The sequence below is a fragment of the Chiroxiphia lanceolata genome, chromosome 1 (assembly GCF_009829145.1).
Source record: "Chiroxiphia lanceolata isolate bChiLan1 chromosome 1, bChiLan1.pri, whole genome shotgun sequence".
Classification (NCBI taxonomy): domain Eukaryota; kingdom Metazoa; phylum Chordata; class Aves; order Passeriformes; family Pipridae; genus Chiroxiphia; species Chiroxiphia lanceolata.
Genome location: NC_045637.1, coordinates 103,745,869 through 103,759,877, shown reverse-complemented (window position 1 = coordinate 103,759,877; position 14,009 = coordinate 103,745,869). Strand labels below are relative to the sequence as shown.

Genomic DNA, 14,009 nt, shown 5'->3' with positions numbered 1-14,009 from the left:
AGATTGAGCTGATGATACCGACTGCCAGGGGAGCTTGTATGCCTAGTTCTAGCCTTATAAATAGAGACATCCCAGATAACAAGTATTGTTAGCATGAGACATTCAGACAATGTGATACTGTGTTTTTAAAATGCAAGGAGGGCATTATATTAGACCTGGCTATTGCACAGTTACAAAGTGAGCAACTGTCTTGGGTTTTCTTTTAAGGTTGGAACTTCCTTGAATAGTAATAGTCGTGTGGATGTCATTGAAGAGGTTGTTCAGCGATTCCTAAAGTTTTTTGAAAGTGAAGTTATTCCAATATCTTTCCGAGGAAAAAAAAAAGTTAAGACTAGAACCTACTGTTATCTAGTAATTTGTGTTTATTTTTCAATTATTTTATTATTCAGAAGATAAAGTGGAAATCTCATAGATTTTCCTCCAGATTCACTTTTATTTTCACTTTGATGTAGATTTATACTCCAATCCTAATGCTCTGTGCCTAGAAATTTTGCACTCAAAAGTCAAATTTACCATTACACTATCAATATTTTTATAGCAAGCCTGTATGTCTAATTCTTGTCTCTTAAGGGCTTCCAATTGGTATCGAACTTAGACAGTGTAAAATGGGTACTGTTTCAGATGACAACTTACCTGTGAATAACGAAGCAAAGTATTTAGTTGTTTTTTTTTACAAGGTAGTTGCAATGAAATTCATGTACTTTTAAAGTTTACCTGAAGTATGAAACTTGTGTCAGATTCTGCAGCCTTGGGGACTAGAGTTCCCATTCTGCAGAAAACCGTATCAGAAATCTCTCTTTTTTTTTTTTTTTTTTTTTTTTTTAAATGCTGGACAATTTGAGTCCAGTCTTGAAAACTGGGAGAATAACATCTCAGCTAAAGAAACTCTGCTCCTTCCAGCTAATTCTGACCTTTATGGTGCTCAGATTGAAATGAAAGTCCTATTTGCACAAAGCACAGAATGATGGATGTGTGGTCTGGCCACATCTCTGGAGACAAGCAGCAAGGGTATGAGGTAAACCTAGCCCAAGGCTTTGCAGTGGCAAATGGTGCATCTGTCAGTGTGTCCCTTGAAGAGCCTGTTTTAGGGTTTCTATACCTTGCTACCTCCCCAAAGTGACTGGTTACTCCATTGTGTTTATTTTCAAATGAGAGTTGATAATGGGGCATGAGCATCGTTTCCATGTTTATAATAGTAAGAAGTATGACTGTTATGATTTCTATTTAAATAGACAAGTTCTCATGATTCAGCTGTTGAATGTTGCCCTAGAGAGTTGAATCCTGACATGAAGTTTCTTTGTGATGCTGGGCAATTTATCTAAAACTAAAGATTCAGTACTGGGAACTGTGTGATCTTATTCTGCTTGACCAGACAGATGTTTGACACATTAAGAGCGGAAGTCCCAAGCACTCAGATATGCAGCTATAGGAGTTAGTATGAAAACAAGTATCTCATCACACACTGAGATGAGAAATGCACCACTCACATTCTCCAGAGAAGCACCAGAATTAATTGATAAATTTCATTGCAAGGCATAACACCCTTCTAGGAGCAGCAGTGGTTGATGATGTGGGTGGGTTATCCCATGTGTATGTCCGTGTTTGTGACTTATTGTGTTAAATTAGTTGGTTTGAATTCATCCACATAAGTTCTTGTAGAGGGCTCTCCAGAGAGTAACATATTGCAGCTTTTCAATAAGACTGTTTGCACAAATCCCCTTTTCTTCCTACTCTTCTTACTGGAATTTGCCTGGAGAATTAAGAGCTGTAAAATCTTTAAAAATCAATAGAATTTACATGAAAAAATTAACACTAAAATGCATTGACAGGGATAACACTGCCTTTGCACAAAAATCAGTTGGGTATGCATATTTGATTTAGTCATTCAATAAGTTTGAGAACATGTTTATAAGGTCTGTGATCCTTTTGCATAATTTGTGCTGGTTTATTATTGGAGTTGTCATTCTTATGAGGAAAATTAAATGGCTTGTTTGGAGGCTTGGGATTCAGTGTGGTAAAATGCAGCTACACAATGTTTTATGAGTAGTGGCTATAATTAATGCAATAGTCCTAGCTTAAATGTTTCTCTGAATTAAAGCTGACAACTACTTCGTTAGCAAGAGCACAGATGGAGGAAGTGAATTTTACTGACTTGATTTGAAAGAAAGTTCAAGAAAGAGAAGAGCAGAATGAAGAGAGTTTTTGTATAAGGTGCACTATTTGTTCCGTACAAAGTGAGGTTTTTGCCTGAAAGATAAGCTTAAAAAGTAGCATCTTTGGATGTGATGTTAAGTGCTTTTTCATTTATAATGCTAATAAGCTCAAGTTTTGGGTTAACACCCCCCCACACTTTTCCTACCTGATAGATAGAAGTGTCAGTTTGTCTCTGAAGTATAACAACCTGAAGTTAGAGCCAAATTTTGATGAGTATAAGATTACAAAAGTGTCATGTAAATTAAACTGATCTAGTGGCATTAGTCATATTATTTTGGTAAAGACATCGGTTAAAAAGTAAAAAGGAAAAATTGATAAGCCACAAGCTATGTGGCTATTGGCATACTTATATTAGCATTTTGGTTTGGATCAAGAATATGATTTTGAAGCAAGTGTCCTGATCCTGCCTATTTACTGTGGTTTGCTTTACATGCAGAGTGGCTTTGGAATATGTGAGCTAATTTCCTTCTGGCTGAAAGAAAAATGTGCTCCAGGAGCATGCATAATACTCTCCTGATGCTAATGGATATTTAGTCTAGAGAACCAGACTAGCCTTAAACCTGAAGTAGCCTTTCTCCCTCTCTTTCTTCCCAAAACACGTGTAGTGTGAATATCATGCCTTCAGGATTAACAGTTTTGGTCTGTAGACCTGCTTTTATTCTGCCATGCTGCTTGCTAAGGTAGACCCAGATAGTGTTCATAGTCAACGAGTTAAGACATTAATTGATAAAACCAGAATCTTGTCTTGTGAGGCAGAAGTCAGCTTTCAAGAATTGCTACACTAGCAAGTAAATTGCCTGTTAGGAATTGTATCTGTGTAGCAGGTAGGAAGCTACAGGTGCTGAGTTTCAACGTCTAAAAAATAGAAAGCAAACAGCCACATTGAAGAAACCCTTTCAGGAAATGGGGGATGCTCCTTAGTCTGATGGACTCATTTCTCCTTAGTTTCTGTCTAATCAATCATTTACTTCATTTCTGGTGGGGAGACTGTTTGAGTATGTTTGGGAAGTAGATGGTAGCCCTTAATAAAAGCCCTGAATGAAATGGTTCATTTCAATAAGTTGGCCAAGTAGCTCTTTCCAGAGCATAACTTTTGGACTTAGCACTTGGAGACAGGTGCTTACTTGGCAGAAAAGGGTGTAGATTTGCTGCTGTTCCCCCAAACTCTTTTATTTTAGTTTTAAAATCCCAAGTCACTTCAGTAACTTTGATCTGTAGCAATAGCCTTATCTATCGTTGCTGTAATTCTGCATGAAGATTACTTTGTTATCTTCGCTGTTTTTATGAACTGCTTTCTTTAGGGTTTATTATGATGGGCTCCCATTAAATATAGCTTATGTGGAATTCTTAGAATCACATATTAATTCTTCTGCAGCAGAAGAAACTTCAACTGCCATAAAAAGAGCTGCCTCAACCTGTTGCTCTGCTGTCCTATCAGTCAATTTTGAAATTGTGAAAAAATGCCTTGTCCCTTCCCAAATACTCTGACATTTAAGCAAGCAGTGAGGGTTTGTTTAAAAAATTAATCTGAGGGGTAGGAATTTCCTGAATATGGTATGGTGCTGGAAACCAAATATTTTTATTTTTTTTAATATCATGGTATAGATATCTGTAGATTGATGTGAGAGCAGCAACAACAACAAAGGAAATTTTCAGTGAGATCGTTCAGAGTTTTTCTCTCTCAGAAGCTGTTTTATATTTGGACTTCCAGTTATGTGATTAGGAATATGTGTGACTGCAGTATGTTTTCAATGGATCTTAGTATCTTTTTTATCTAGATGTATTTCTATCAGTACAGAAATTTTCTGGAAACTGAAACTATCATCCAGCTTTCAACTCTGCCCCCATACTACCTGTCTCTTTCTTACTTCTTCCTCTGTACTAAACCTACCTCTTTGTAGATGTTTGATAGATCACTGGAAAGGAAAAGAATCACTCCTCTTCAGGCGAGCAGTAAAACAGAAGTACCAAAACCAAATCAAAACATTAACTGCTTAGTGTAAGCCCTTTTCTGTGGTTGAAGCTCTGACTTTGAAGTCATATTTTGTTAGCAACTTGAGGCATGCCTGTATCTTATCATAGCATATCCCCCATTGTATATTACTGCTTACATAATTTCACAAAGACAGGGAATAGTAATGATCTTTCCCAAAGGCCCCCTTGTTTGAAGCACTGAAAGCTTTTTTCCCCCCTTGGAAAATTCAATAGCCAAGAACCTCACAGGATGTGGGATAACTCCTAGTGATATTATTCTAACACTGAAAGGAAGCAGAGAAGTGGTATGTATTATTTTACTGGCTACCAGAGAAAAGGTTGTCTTTAAAAATATATATGCCTTTTGCATATGCTTTGTGACAGACATACAGCCTGAAGACTGGCATATGACAAGGGGAAATCAATAAAAAACACATAATGATATTATAAATATTTATAGAATAGCTAGATGAGTATAACATGGCAGGGAGAAGTCAAGCAGGCTTTTAGAATAGCAGAACTGTGCTCTAAAATGTATTGGAATTTTTCTGGGTGAGTTACAATGGGGTAAAAAGGCATTGCATAGGCTGTCGGGGACATTCAACAACATTTTTGATTAAAGTAATTTCTAAGCAACCATGAGAAAATCTTCATCAAAGAAGTACAGCTAAATAAAAGTTGGAAAGCAGAGAAGGGAAAAAGTTTTCAGAAGGGATGACATATTCACAGAGCGTCCCAGTAGAAACCTGTAGAGATTGATGATTGATTGATTTGTAACCTCAGAAATTAGGGAAAGGGTTCTCTGTGTTTCCAGCAGGATTAAAAATGATACAGCTTTATCCAAAGACTAGGAATTTTCCAAGTCTGCTAAAAGACTTTTTTAACTATATTTTTGCATATAACTGCCTATTGATGTAGTTTTGTATCTGTTAATACATACATATGTAGCTTGGGCCTGTAAGACTTCAAGGTTTATAAGCAGCCAATAGAAAAACAAAATGAGAAACAAATTTAGTTCCATAAATGAAAGTAAAATTTTCCTATAGTCATCCTCCTGTCCTGTAGAAATCAGGCCTTAGTGCACGGCTAATTTGTTTTCAGGAGGACTTTGACTGTGGGAATTGGCTCCATTTGTTGTCTGTGTTGATGTAAACATCAAGAATAGACTGGAGTTTTTGTTCAGAGAAATTTATTCTTTTCTGCTTGTGCTGCAGATGGTTGAATTTGCTCAGTCTGCAAAAGCTGTAAAAATACATAGGGAAAGAGAAAGTTATACTAAAAATGGAAGAAACTGTGCAAAAGGCAGCAAAAGACAAGCTTGTTCTGCCTTTATCAAAGGCCTGCAAAAGCTTCTTCAGTGGAGATATCCATGTCTGGGGAAAGGTTATTTTTGCTGCTGAATTCTTGCTTATAGAATCCTCTTTCCCGTTAATCCAAATAGAGCACAATGTCATTAATGGTTGGGTCAGGGTGCTAATTATCTTTGTGAAAAATGGATGGGCAGACAGTCAGGAGATAGATGCTTCCTAATTTGTTAAGGGCTTTTCAAGATAAATGCCCTTAAAGTAGATTTGTTTTCAAATGAATAGCCAGTAGAGTGCTCAGAGCAGTGGCACAGTGAGCTCTCATCAGTTTTTCTCAGAGTGATGAATGTTGCATATTCTGTCTGCTGACGTGGTCTTTGCCTTCAGATGTCCCAATTTATTAACAGTTTTTTAGGGCAATGGTGGTAAATTACTGCAGCTCAATTTTATTACTGTTTTACATCTACCGAGGACTGAGCCCTGTGTGCAGCTTTATATTAACTCAGCAAGCACCATTAAAATATTGACATTTAGGCTCATTTTGGTAGCATTAATCGTAGCATTAATCATAGCATTTTATCATGCGTTAATTGCATGAAATGACTGGTTTGAAATAACTGGAATGTTTACTTTTCTTAAAGCAGGAGAAACAATAATTTCCATTTCTCCACTTTTTCAACGTATAACTGTGCTTTAGAAAACTCAAACAAACAACAAACAACCCAAAATTCACAACCTGCCTGCTTCTGATTGTGTGTGTTGAGGGCATCTTCTTCTTAGCTTCCTTGAAACAACTGAACATGTAAGAGCCAGCAGCTCTTACGGGCCTCACTGGAAGCTCTTGGAAGTGTCATCTCTGAAAATCAGCCTCTGAAGTCTCAGTGTGAATACCCACAGACAGGCCTTGGCTTCAAAAATGTACCTCAATGTATATAACAAGACTACTCCTGATGTGCAAAAAATGCTGAAAATCTACAGCATTTTCATATGTTGATACAGCTTAAGGGTTTCAAATAGGCACAGAAATGCCTTTTGTTATTCACCAGCAGGAATAGGCTTACAGCACCCATGTATATTTGTATTACCCTATCAGTAAAAGAACCTGTGATATTTGCTGGCTCTTTTCAGAGGAGGGCATCACTAGATGATTATGTTTAATATAAGGAGCAGGCAGCCTCTCTCACTTAACAATCATTAGGAGATCTGCTGCGGAGTTCCCATTTTGTGAGGCAGTTGGAAAATGGCACTTAGTTTGGATTGTTTTCTACCTTTCTCCTAAAGTTCAAGGACAAGGCAAAACTGTTCAGACTACACAAAGAAAAAAGTTTTTTTCACTTTCCTTTGTTTACTTGGTCCTCTGACCTCTCTGTTTATTCCCTATGAAAATTTATTCCCCACATAAATGTATTCCCCCATATATACATGAATTAAAAGGAAGTGTGGACCATGTCAGGAAAAATGAAAGTGGAAGGCATGAGGGGAGGTATTTCAAAGCACCATACAGAAGATAGCTACGATAATCATGTAGACTTTTTGTGAGGTAAAAATTATCTAGGTCGTTATGTTTCTCTTGAAACTTATTAAAGAGGACAATACTGTTACTTCTGTTCTAGGGAACTGAGGCACAGAATAGGTCAATGGGGAAACCCTAAATCACTCAAAAGGCAAAATGCAGAATAGTGGTATCCCAGTCACTAACCTTCACTTCCTGCTCCTAACTATGCATTTAATTAATTATTTTAAATACTGCTCCTCCCAACTCTCACCCCAGGATGTTCCTACGTCTTCAGGACTTTGACCACCTGTTATTTTCACTGGTAGCATCATATGGCTTAAGCCATAGCTTCATCTGTAGCCTTCTGCCTCCTGCTATACAGGATCTTCTCAAAAGCTTAAAAGACTTTCTAGTGATAGAGGTTTTCTTTTTTCAATTACAGTGGCTTCATATGACCAAATAATACTTCATTAACCTGATTGCCTAAGGATATCAAGCTCCAGAGGAAACTTGTATTCCTGTATGATTGGCAAGATAATTAGGAAGTGCAATAATGCAAATCCCACCACAGGCAGCCGTCAAAAGATTTATGTATTTACTCTTTGAATTCAAAGTGTGTCATATCATAAATCCTTTTTTTCTTTTAAGGCTTTTATATCTGTGGGTTTATTATCGACCTTCACAATGCACATTTTGCTGGGGCAGGAGGCTTTATGAGCTCAATCAAGTTGGGCTGGTAAATCCACCGAGATTTTTAGTCTGCAGTATCACCTAGATAACACAGGTTCAAGTACACTTTTGCTTTTACTAGCTTTTGATTTGAAGCTCCTGGGTCATGGGCTTTCATTCTGTATTTAGAAAGTATCTACCAGAGTGGATCTACCACAATTAGAGCTTTTATGTGATATTAAAATGCAGGCACAGAAGCCACTGATGGCTGCAAGAGTTCTCCATTGGCCAGGAGGGTGGAATATTGGACATAGATTAGAGACATCTTCATATGAAGTCACCTACTGCCTTCCCTGTTAATAGAGGGCAGGGTGAAGCTCATGTCAGTATTCGTTGCATCTAGGCAGCAGCAGCAGCAAGCGGGAGATTAAATGAGAGAGCTGTATAGATATGGGGTCCTGTTGAGGGTGGCCTTCAGTAAGCAAAAGTCACTTATAAATTAAACGTTTAATAAAACCCTACCAAGTAAAAGGTATCTAATGAAGTTCTGACAGCTTCTCCATCTGAAAATGGTGAAACCTAAGAAGCAAGGAAATTTGTGGAGTTGATCTAAGGTGGTTGGATCAAAATTAATCTGGCAAAAGGAAAATAAAAAAAAGGAGAAAAAAAATCAATAGTCTTCCTAATGAGAATCAACATTTATCTTGCAGGAAACCTGAAGTTTTGCCTTCTGATTCTGAACCAGCCTTTAAACAAAGGTCATTTCCATTGTCTGTGGAGCAAAGGTAATAATAACTTACATACATCTTCATTTGCTTATTTACTTAGCTGCTACCTGGCTAATGTACTTCATGTCTGTTGAAATGCAGTGTGGCAATTTCCTCTTTGCTAGAGCAGCCTTCTGATGAGGGCGTAAATTGGCAGAATATGTCCCTTGTTGCTGAATGCAGCAAATAGGCTGATTATGCAAATTTTGCATCTCTGCATTGCATATGTCAGTGGGAAGTTTATGGACTGATCTATATAAGACCAGCTTTTCATAGGCAGCTTAGGAGCGATCATTGTTTTGCTGACAAAGTGCAGCAGATCAATGGTGCATTTAAGAGTCTGGAAGCAAGCATTCCTTTAAAGGTCATAAGTGAAATGTTTTAATTTTAATCAAAATAAAATGAACCGTGTAGATATTAAGTTGTGAAAGCGGTGGGAATTTGCATGCTTTTCAGAAATATGCAAATCAGATTTCACTACCCCTTTGTTAAATATACACAGTGCTAATCATCATCTCTGGTATGATAGCTTCAGATTTACTGACATTTTGTGAAGATATGTAAATCTCTACAAGCTTGGAACTATTAATTCCTCCAGTGCAGGAATGTAGTCCTTCAGAAGCTTTCTGAAAAGCCACAGGAACTGTCTCCAACTTGTTACCAGGATGTGAACCTTGCAGAGATTCCTCTTAACTGACTGAGGAAGACAGAGCTATTTGATTTCACCATAGACATAAGGACAGGCAGGGGGTAGCTGTGCAGTTGAAAGGAATTGGAATAAGTGGCAGGATGTATTTGTATCACTTAATTCCAGTAAACACAAATTAGGTGCCTATATAGCCAGACAAGTGAGAAAAAAAGGGAGAGAGCTGCACTAGATGATTCAAAGCATCTGAAGAAGTGCTGTACCCCAAATGGGATTGCTTTCATTTGCATAATCAGCAAGAAAGGGAAGTGGAAGGGCTGTCAAGTTATCTTATAGATGTGATTCTACTTATTTTTGCATTTAAAAAGATACATTGAGAGACCTGTTCTGTATTAAGTAATGAAAGAAAGAAGGTGAAATATTTTGATCTTATTTCTTTGTCCCACCTTTCCTGTTTTGAGGGTTGAGGTTAAAAAAAGAGACAGCAAATCAGACATGCACAGTTAATGGCAGTATTTGGTGTGTTGTAGTACCTTGCATGTGTTTGTGCTGTGTTCTGTTAATCAGACTATGTTTTTGTCTGTCCTTTAGAATTTTAAGTCTTCCTCTTTTGATCTAACCTTCCGACATGGAGTGCTTCTAACTGTTAACACTAATGATTTCTTAACTGTAGTGCTTCTGTAAAGGCTTGGGATAAGAAGCTGAATAAAATCGAGTAGACCTAAGACTACCTTGTGTGAAACTACCTCAATGGGTTCCTGTTCTCTGAGTATAATTGCGTGGACAGTGATTATTGGTGCTGTGAATAGTGTCCCAAAGAGTTTGTGACACTTAGGAGCAGAAGTCCTATTTAAGCTAATAAGACTTCTGCTGGTAGATTACTTTCGGAAATAGATGGATATTTTCTATCTAAGTAAAATGACGGGAAGGTGGTGACATAGTGGACCTGAAATGTTTTTCTTCAAAGCATCTTCAGTAAACCTTAGTGAATTCAGGACAAGGTTTTGGCAATACCTGGCTTACAATTCTAGTGGACTGCTGTAGATATCAGCAATCTTCTGGATTCTACTTCTGAAAGAGTTTCAGCACAGAGAGTGTTGGAGGACTAGGAGAACCTGGGGAGTTTGGTATGGAAACTGAAAGAATTTCTGAAAGAATGAAACATCCTTAGAAACTGTGCTTGATGACCAACTGTATATGTTTGAGATCTCATAAATGAGTGATGAGAAGGAAAAAATGGGGCAGTTAATCCACAGAATATTGCCAGCTACACAAATTAAGGGGGAAAGGGAGAGAAAAATGGAAAGGAAGAAAAAGAAGATAAAATACTGTCCATCTTCTCTAAGCTACAGCAATCTTGGGTGTTACACTGAGTACAGAATGTGTTATTTTCAAGTAGATTGTGTCCTGTCAAAATAATTCATTTCATTAGCCTTGTCAGTTTAGCATCAAGTAAAATTGAAGGTGTGATTGATATGTCCTGAGTTTGAAAAAAAATCACATCGATAAATGTGGCTATTCTAGGCTGAAATCATCCCAGGTGTAACTCCTCTTGACCTCAAGAAGAAGTGGTTGCAGCTAATTAGCCTTTGTCTTATTACAGACTTGTGAGAAATCTATTTTTACTGACATACTTTTGAAAAAAAGTATTTCATTCTGTACAAGTTTGCATGAACTTCCTTCCCTGTGCTTTGTGAAGGACATTGATCAGTTTTCATCACTTCCAGAGGACATCTTTTACCACCTTTGCCATACAAGCAGGGTAAGTGAAAATAGCGAGTTAGTACAAGTTAAAGACTATATGATTTTAGTTTATTTTATTCACTATGTAGTAAATCAATCTAGAACATGTTCCCTTTGTGTTAGGTACAGTCATGCAGTATTAGTGCTGTCCCAAAGGATGAAATTTCAGGATGAAATGTGGGAGACGAGGTAGTTTTTCAAAGCAGGATGAAGAATAACATGACAGAAAACACTGGTTGTTCCCTGAAGGATTTATTGGGTTGGGTATAGTGAGAAGGGACAAAGCAAGTGGCAAGCAAAATTGAAGAGAATGGGTCAGTAAAGGGGAGTAGGTAAGGGAAAAAGCTCTCACAGTAAGTGAAGCTGATATAAGGAGACTGAATATGGAAAAGTGAGGTGGATGCAGAGGGTTGGAAGTAGGCTATGAGTAAGCATAAGGCTGGGAACATCGGTCAAATCCATCAAAAGTGCTTTGACCGTAGCTGCTAATGCAGTGATTTTTACCTGAGGAAGTTGTATGGATTCCCTTGCAATCTTGATCCTAATTGTGGAAAATATATGGAAGAGTCAGGGTCCTGCTTTCCTCAGAGCTGCACATTTTTCTGTCTGTGAAGTCTCTGTAAGGAAGACTGAATCCAGTATGGCCTTACCTTAACAACACCCTTACACTTTCTAAATTCCTGCTTATGTGAATTTTCTAGTCTCTAGGGCTACTTTGCAAGTGGTTTCACATGTAAATATATCTTTAACAGAAATTACTCTGAATCTAAAATCTAAAGCTGTCTTTATTATAAGTATGAAAAGTACAGAAGCCCAGGCTTTAGTGGCTGAAAACAGAATGGGCTTTCTGGAGAGTTAAATGGAAGTTCCTGAGGCTTTGATTCTGCTCTTTAAAATCTCATTAATCAGAAATGCAATGACTTACTTATGCCAAGAATTTCACCAATGTCTAGTGATTGCAAGTGCTTCTGTTTTTTGATGTCTCCCTAGGGAAGAGGCAGAATAATTGCAGTGCTGAGAAATTACCTCTGTAAAATTGTCTCAAGTTCAGGACCTGAAAGTTGTTTCCTGTTTCTGAAAACATTGTCCCTACAAGCTACTCAAATGATCCAGAATTGTCTTCATGTCCTCACTTGATGATAGGATGTTAAATGACTGTACATTGTAGAGTACTTTCCTTTCTTAAATGTTGACAGTTACAGCTTTAAAGAGCAAGGAATTATGCTTTGAAAAATAAGATTATTATTTCAAGAATCAGAGTAAAATGACAACATTCTACAGCAATCTGATGAAGTTGTGCTTTACAGTAAGAAAATGGGTCCGTGGATATTTTTCAGTTCTTTCAATGGTTGTGATACATTGGCCGCTGTGTCTTCCTCAAGAGGATTGTGATCTTTTTCTGCAAATAAAGATGTTCCATGAAAGCTTTTAATCAAACAGAACATGCTGGAGTAGTTTAAATATTAGCCATTTATACTACCAAATGCCCTTGGCGGATGTACTATACTAAACTACCAATACCCTTTTGGAAGAGGCTGACTGAATCCTGACAAGGATTCAGTATTTAATGTTGGATAAGTAGATGAGAAGGAGACATCTGTGAAACTGGACTGCAAAAATATGTGCCCTTCAGATGTACATTGCTAAAAAGTCCCTTTCATGGACCCTTCTTTTCAAGGAAGGAAGTCGGAGTCTAGCTATGTTTTCATATGCTGCCCTACTGACAGCCACTTCTCTAGATGCATAGTATATAGTCATTTTATGACACTCTGTAGATTGTGATCGTGGAGGAATTCCAGAAAGAGGAATGTTGCCCACCCTGGAGCTTTCAGCTCTATATTTTAGGGGGGAGAATCTGAGTTAACAGAATGCATCCTTCTACACTACAGCAGCAGTGTAATAATTCAAATTCAAACTCTGTTAAATTGTCTTAATGTATTTTTTTACACTACTTCTGTTGTGATTGCTTATCCATAAATTGAGGTTTTTTGCAAGTTTCCATCTCTATCAATAGCCATATTGCAACAATCAAAGTGTCTAGTAGATTTTAAATTGTATCTTGAATGTGAGGCAAATTTCCTATCAAGGTCAGCCTACTGTGTGGTGAAAATGCGGCTAATGAATGGATGGTTAGCACCTGGAGGTGACTTGCATTGCAAAATATCTCCTCTTTTGAGTAATCAAGTTGGGAAAGGTGCTAATTTGTATCACCAATTTCAGAATCATCTCTCTTTGAATGCCACATGCTCCCATGCATTTTATGTTCCATATGCTTTTGTCTTCAATCTAATTGATGACTGATATTTTGAATGTCTTCTGTTGAGATCCAAGAGCTGTATGTAAAGGTAAATAAGATGCAAGTGGTGATGTAAAGCTCAGGTAGATATGCAGAGGGGATAGTAACAGATTACTTGGAACAGTTTTATTTTCTCAGAGCAGAGAAAAGGATATTGTAGTTTAATAACAGGAGGAAAATAACCTGACTTTCCCTGGTGCTATTTTTTCTTGTCCATAATTGATACCTTTTCCTCCATTGTCTTTAGTGGTTGAACTCACCTGCACTTTTGGAATTATTGGTATGTACAGCCATTCACTTGCCCTTTTACCTATCATCAACAAACTTGCCTTGTTGGCATATGGTGAGCTTTTTTCTCACCTTTTATTTTCATTTCTAGCTGAACTTACTTGTAGTATATCTCAAATTTGTACTGGACCCAGAATTGGCAGCTGGCATAAAACTTAAGGGAATTCAGAGCAGCTACTATTAATAAATAGGAAAATGTTCATAAAAATGGTGATTGGGATGTCACATGGACTGGTATGCTTTATTGCACTTTCCAGCAGGCATCCAGACTAGCAGTAACTCTTACTGTGGGCCTCAGCAAAACTATTCTGTTCTTCCCTGAGAACAGAGGACTATGTTCTATTAGATTCTGGATATGTCAAAATTAAGTTCATTTTTTCCACATTTGAATCAAAACACGAATATAATTTTTAGTTTGTATTCAGTAACTTAAATTAGCTGTTCCGTGCCACTCAATTTAGATTTTAAACAGCATTTTGTTGTGGTGGTGTGCCTGTTGTTGGACTGCACACGGTGAGTTAAGGTCCTTCAACCGCAAGAGTCTGAGAGAAGTTGTTTAAAGTATTCTTAAGGGTAGGGAATCTATGATTTAAGAATTTGAAAATCTGACCCT

General features: G+C 37.4%; 1 protein-coding gene across 6 annotated transcripts in view; it reads left to right on the top strand.

The window, feature by feature from the left end:
* Nucleotides 1-14,009, top strand: part of TPK1 (thiamin pyrophosphokinase 1) — a 300,163-nt gene that overhangs the window by 47,420 nt on the left and 238,734 nt on the right. For 5 of the 6 annotated variants that reach the window (XM_032700141.1, XM_032700088.1, XM_032700096.1 and 2 more), the window contains exon 2: nt 8,367-8,441. The exons of the other annotated variant lie outside the window; for it this stretch is intronic. In XM_032700141.1, coding sequence (XP_032556032.1) covers nt 8,367-8,441 — 75 coding nt within the window. The remainder of the gene's footprint in view (nt 1-8,366; nt 8,442-14,009) is intronic. 6 annotated transcript variants of the gene reach the window in all.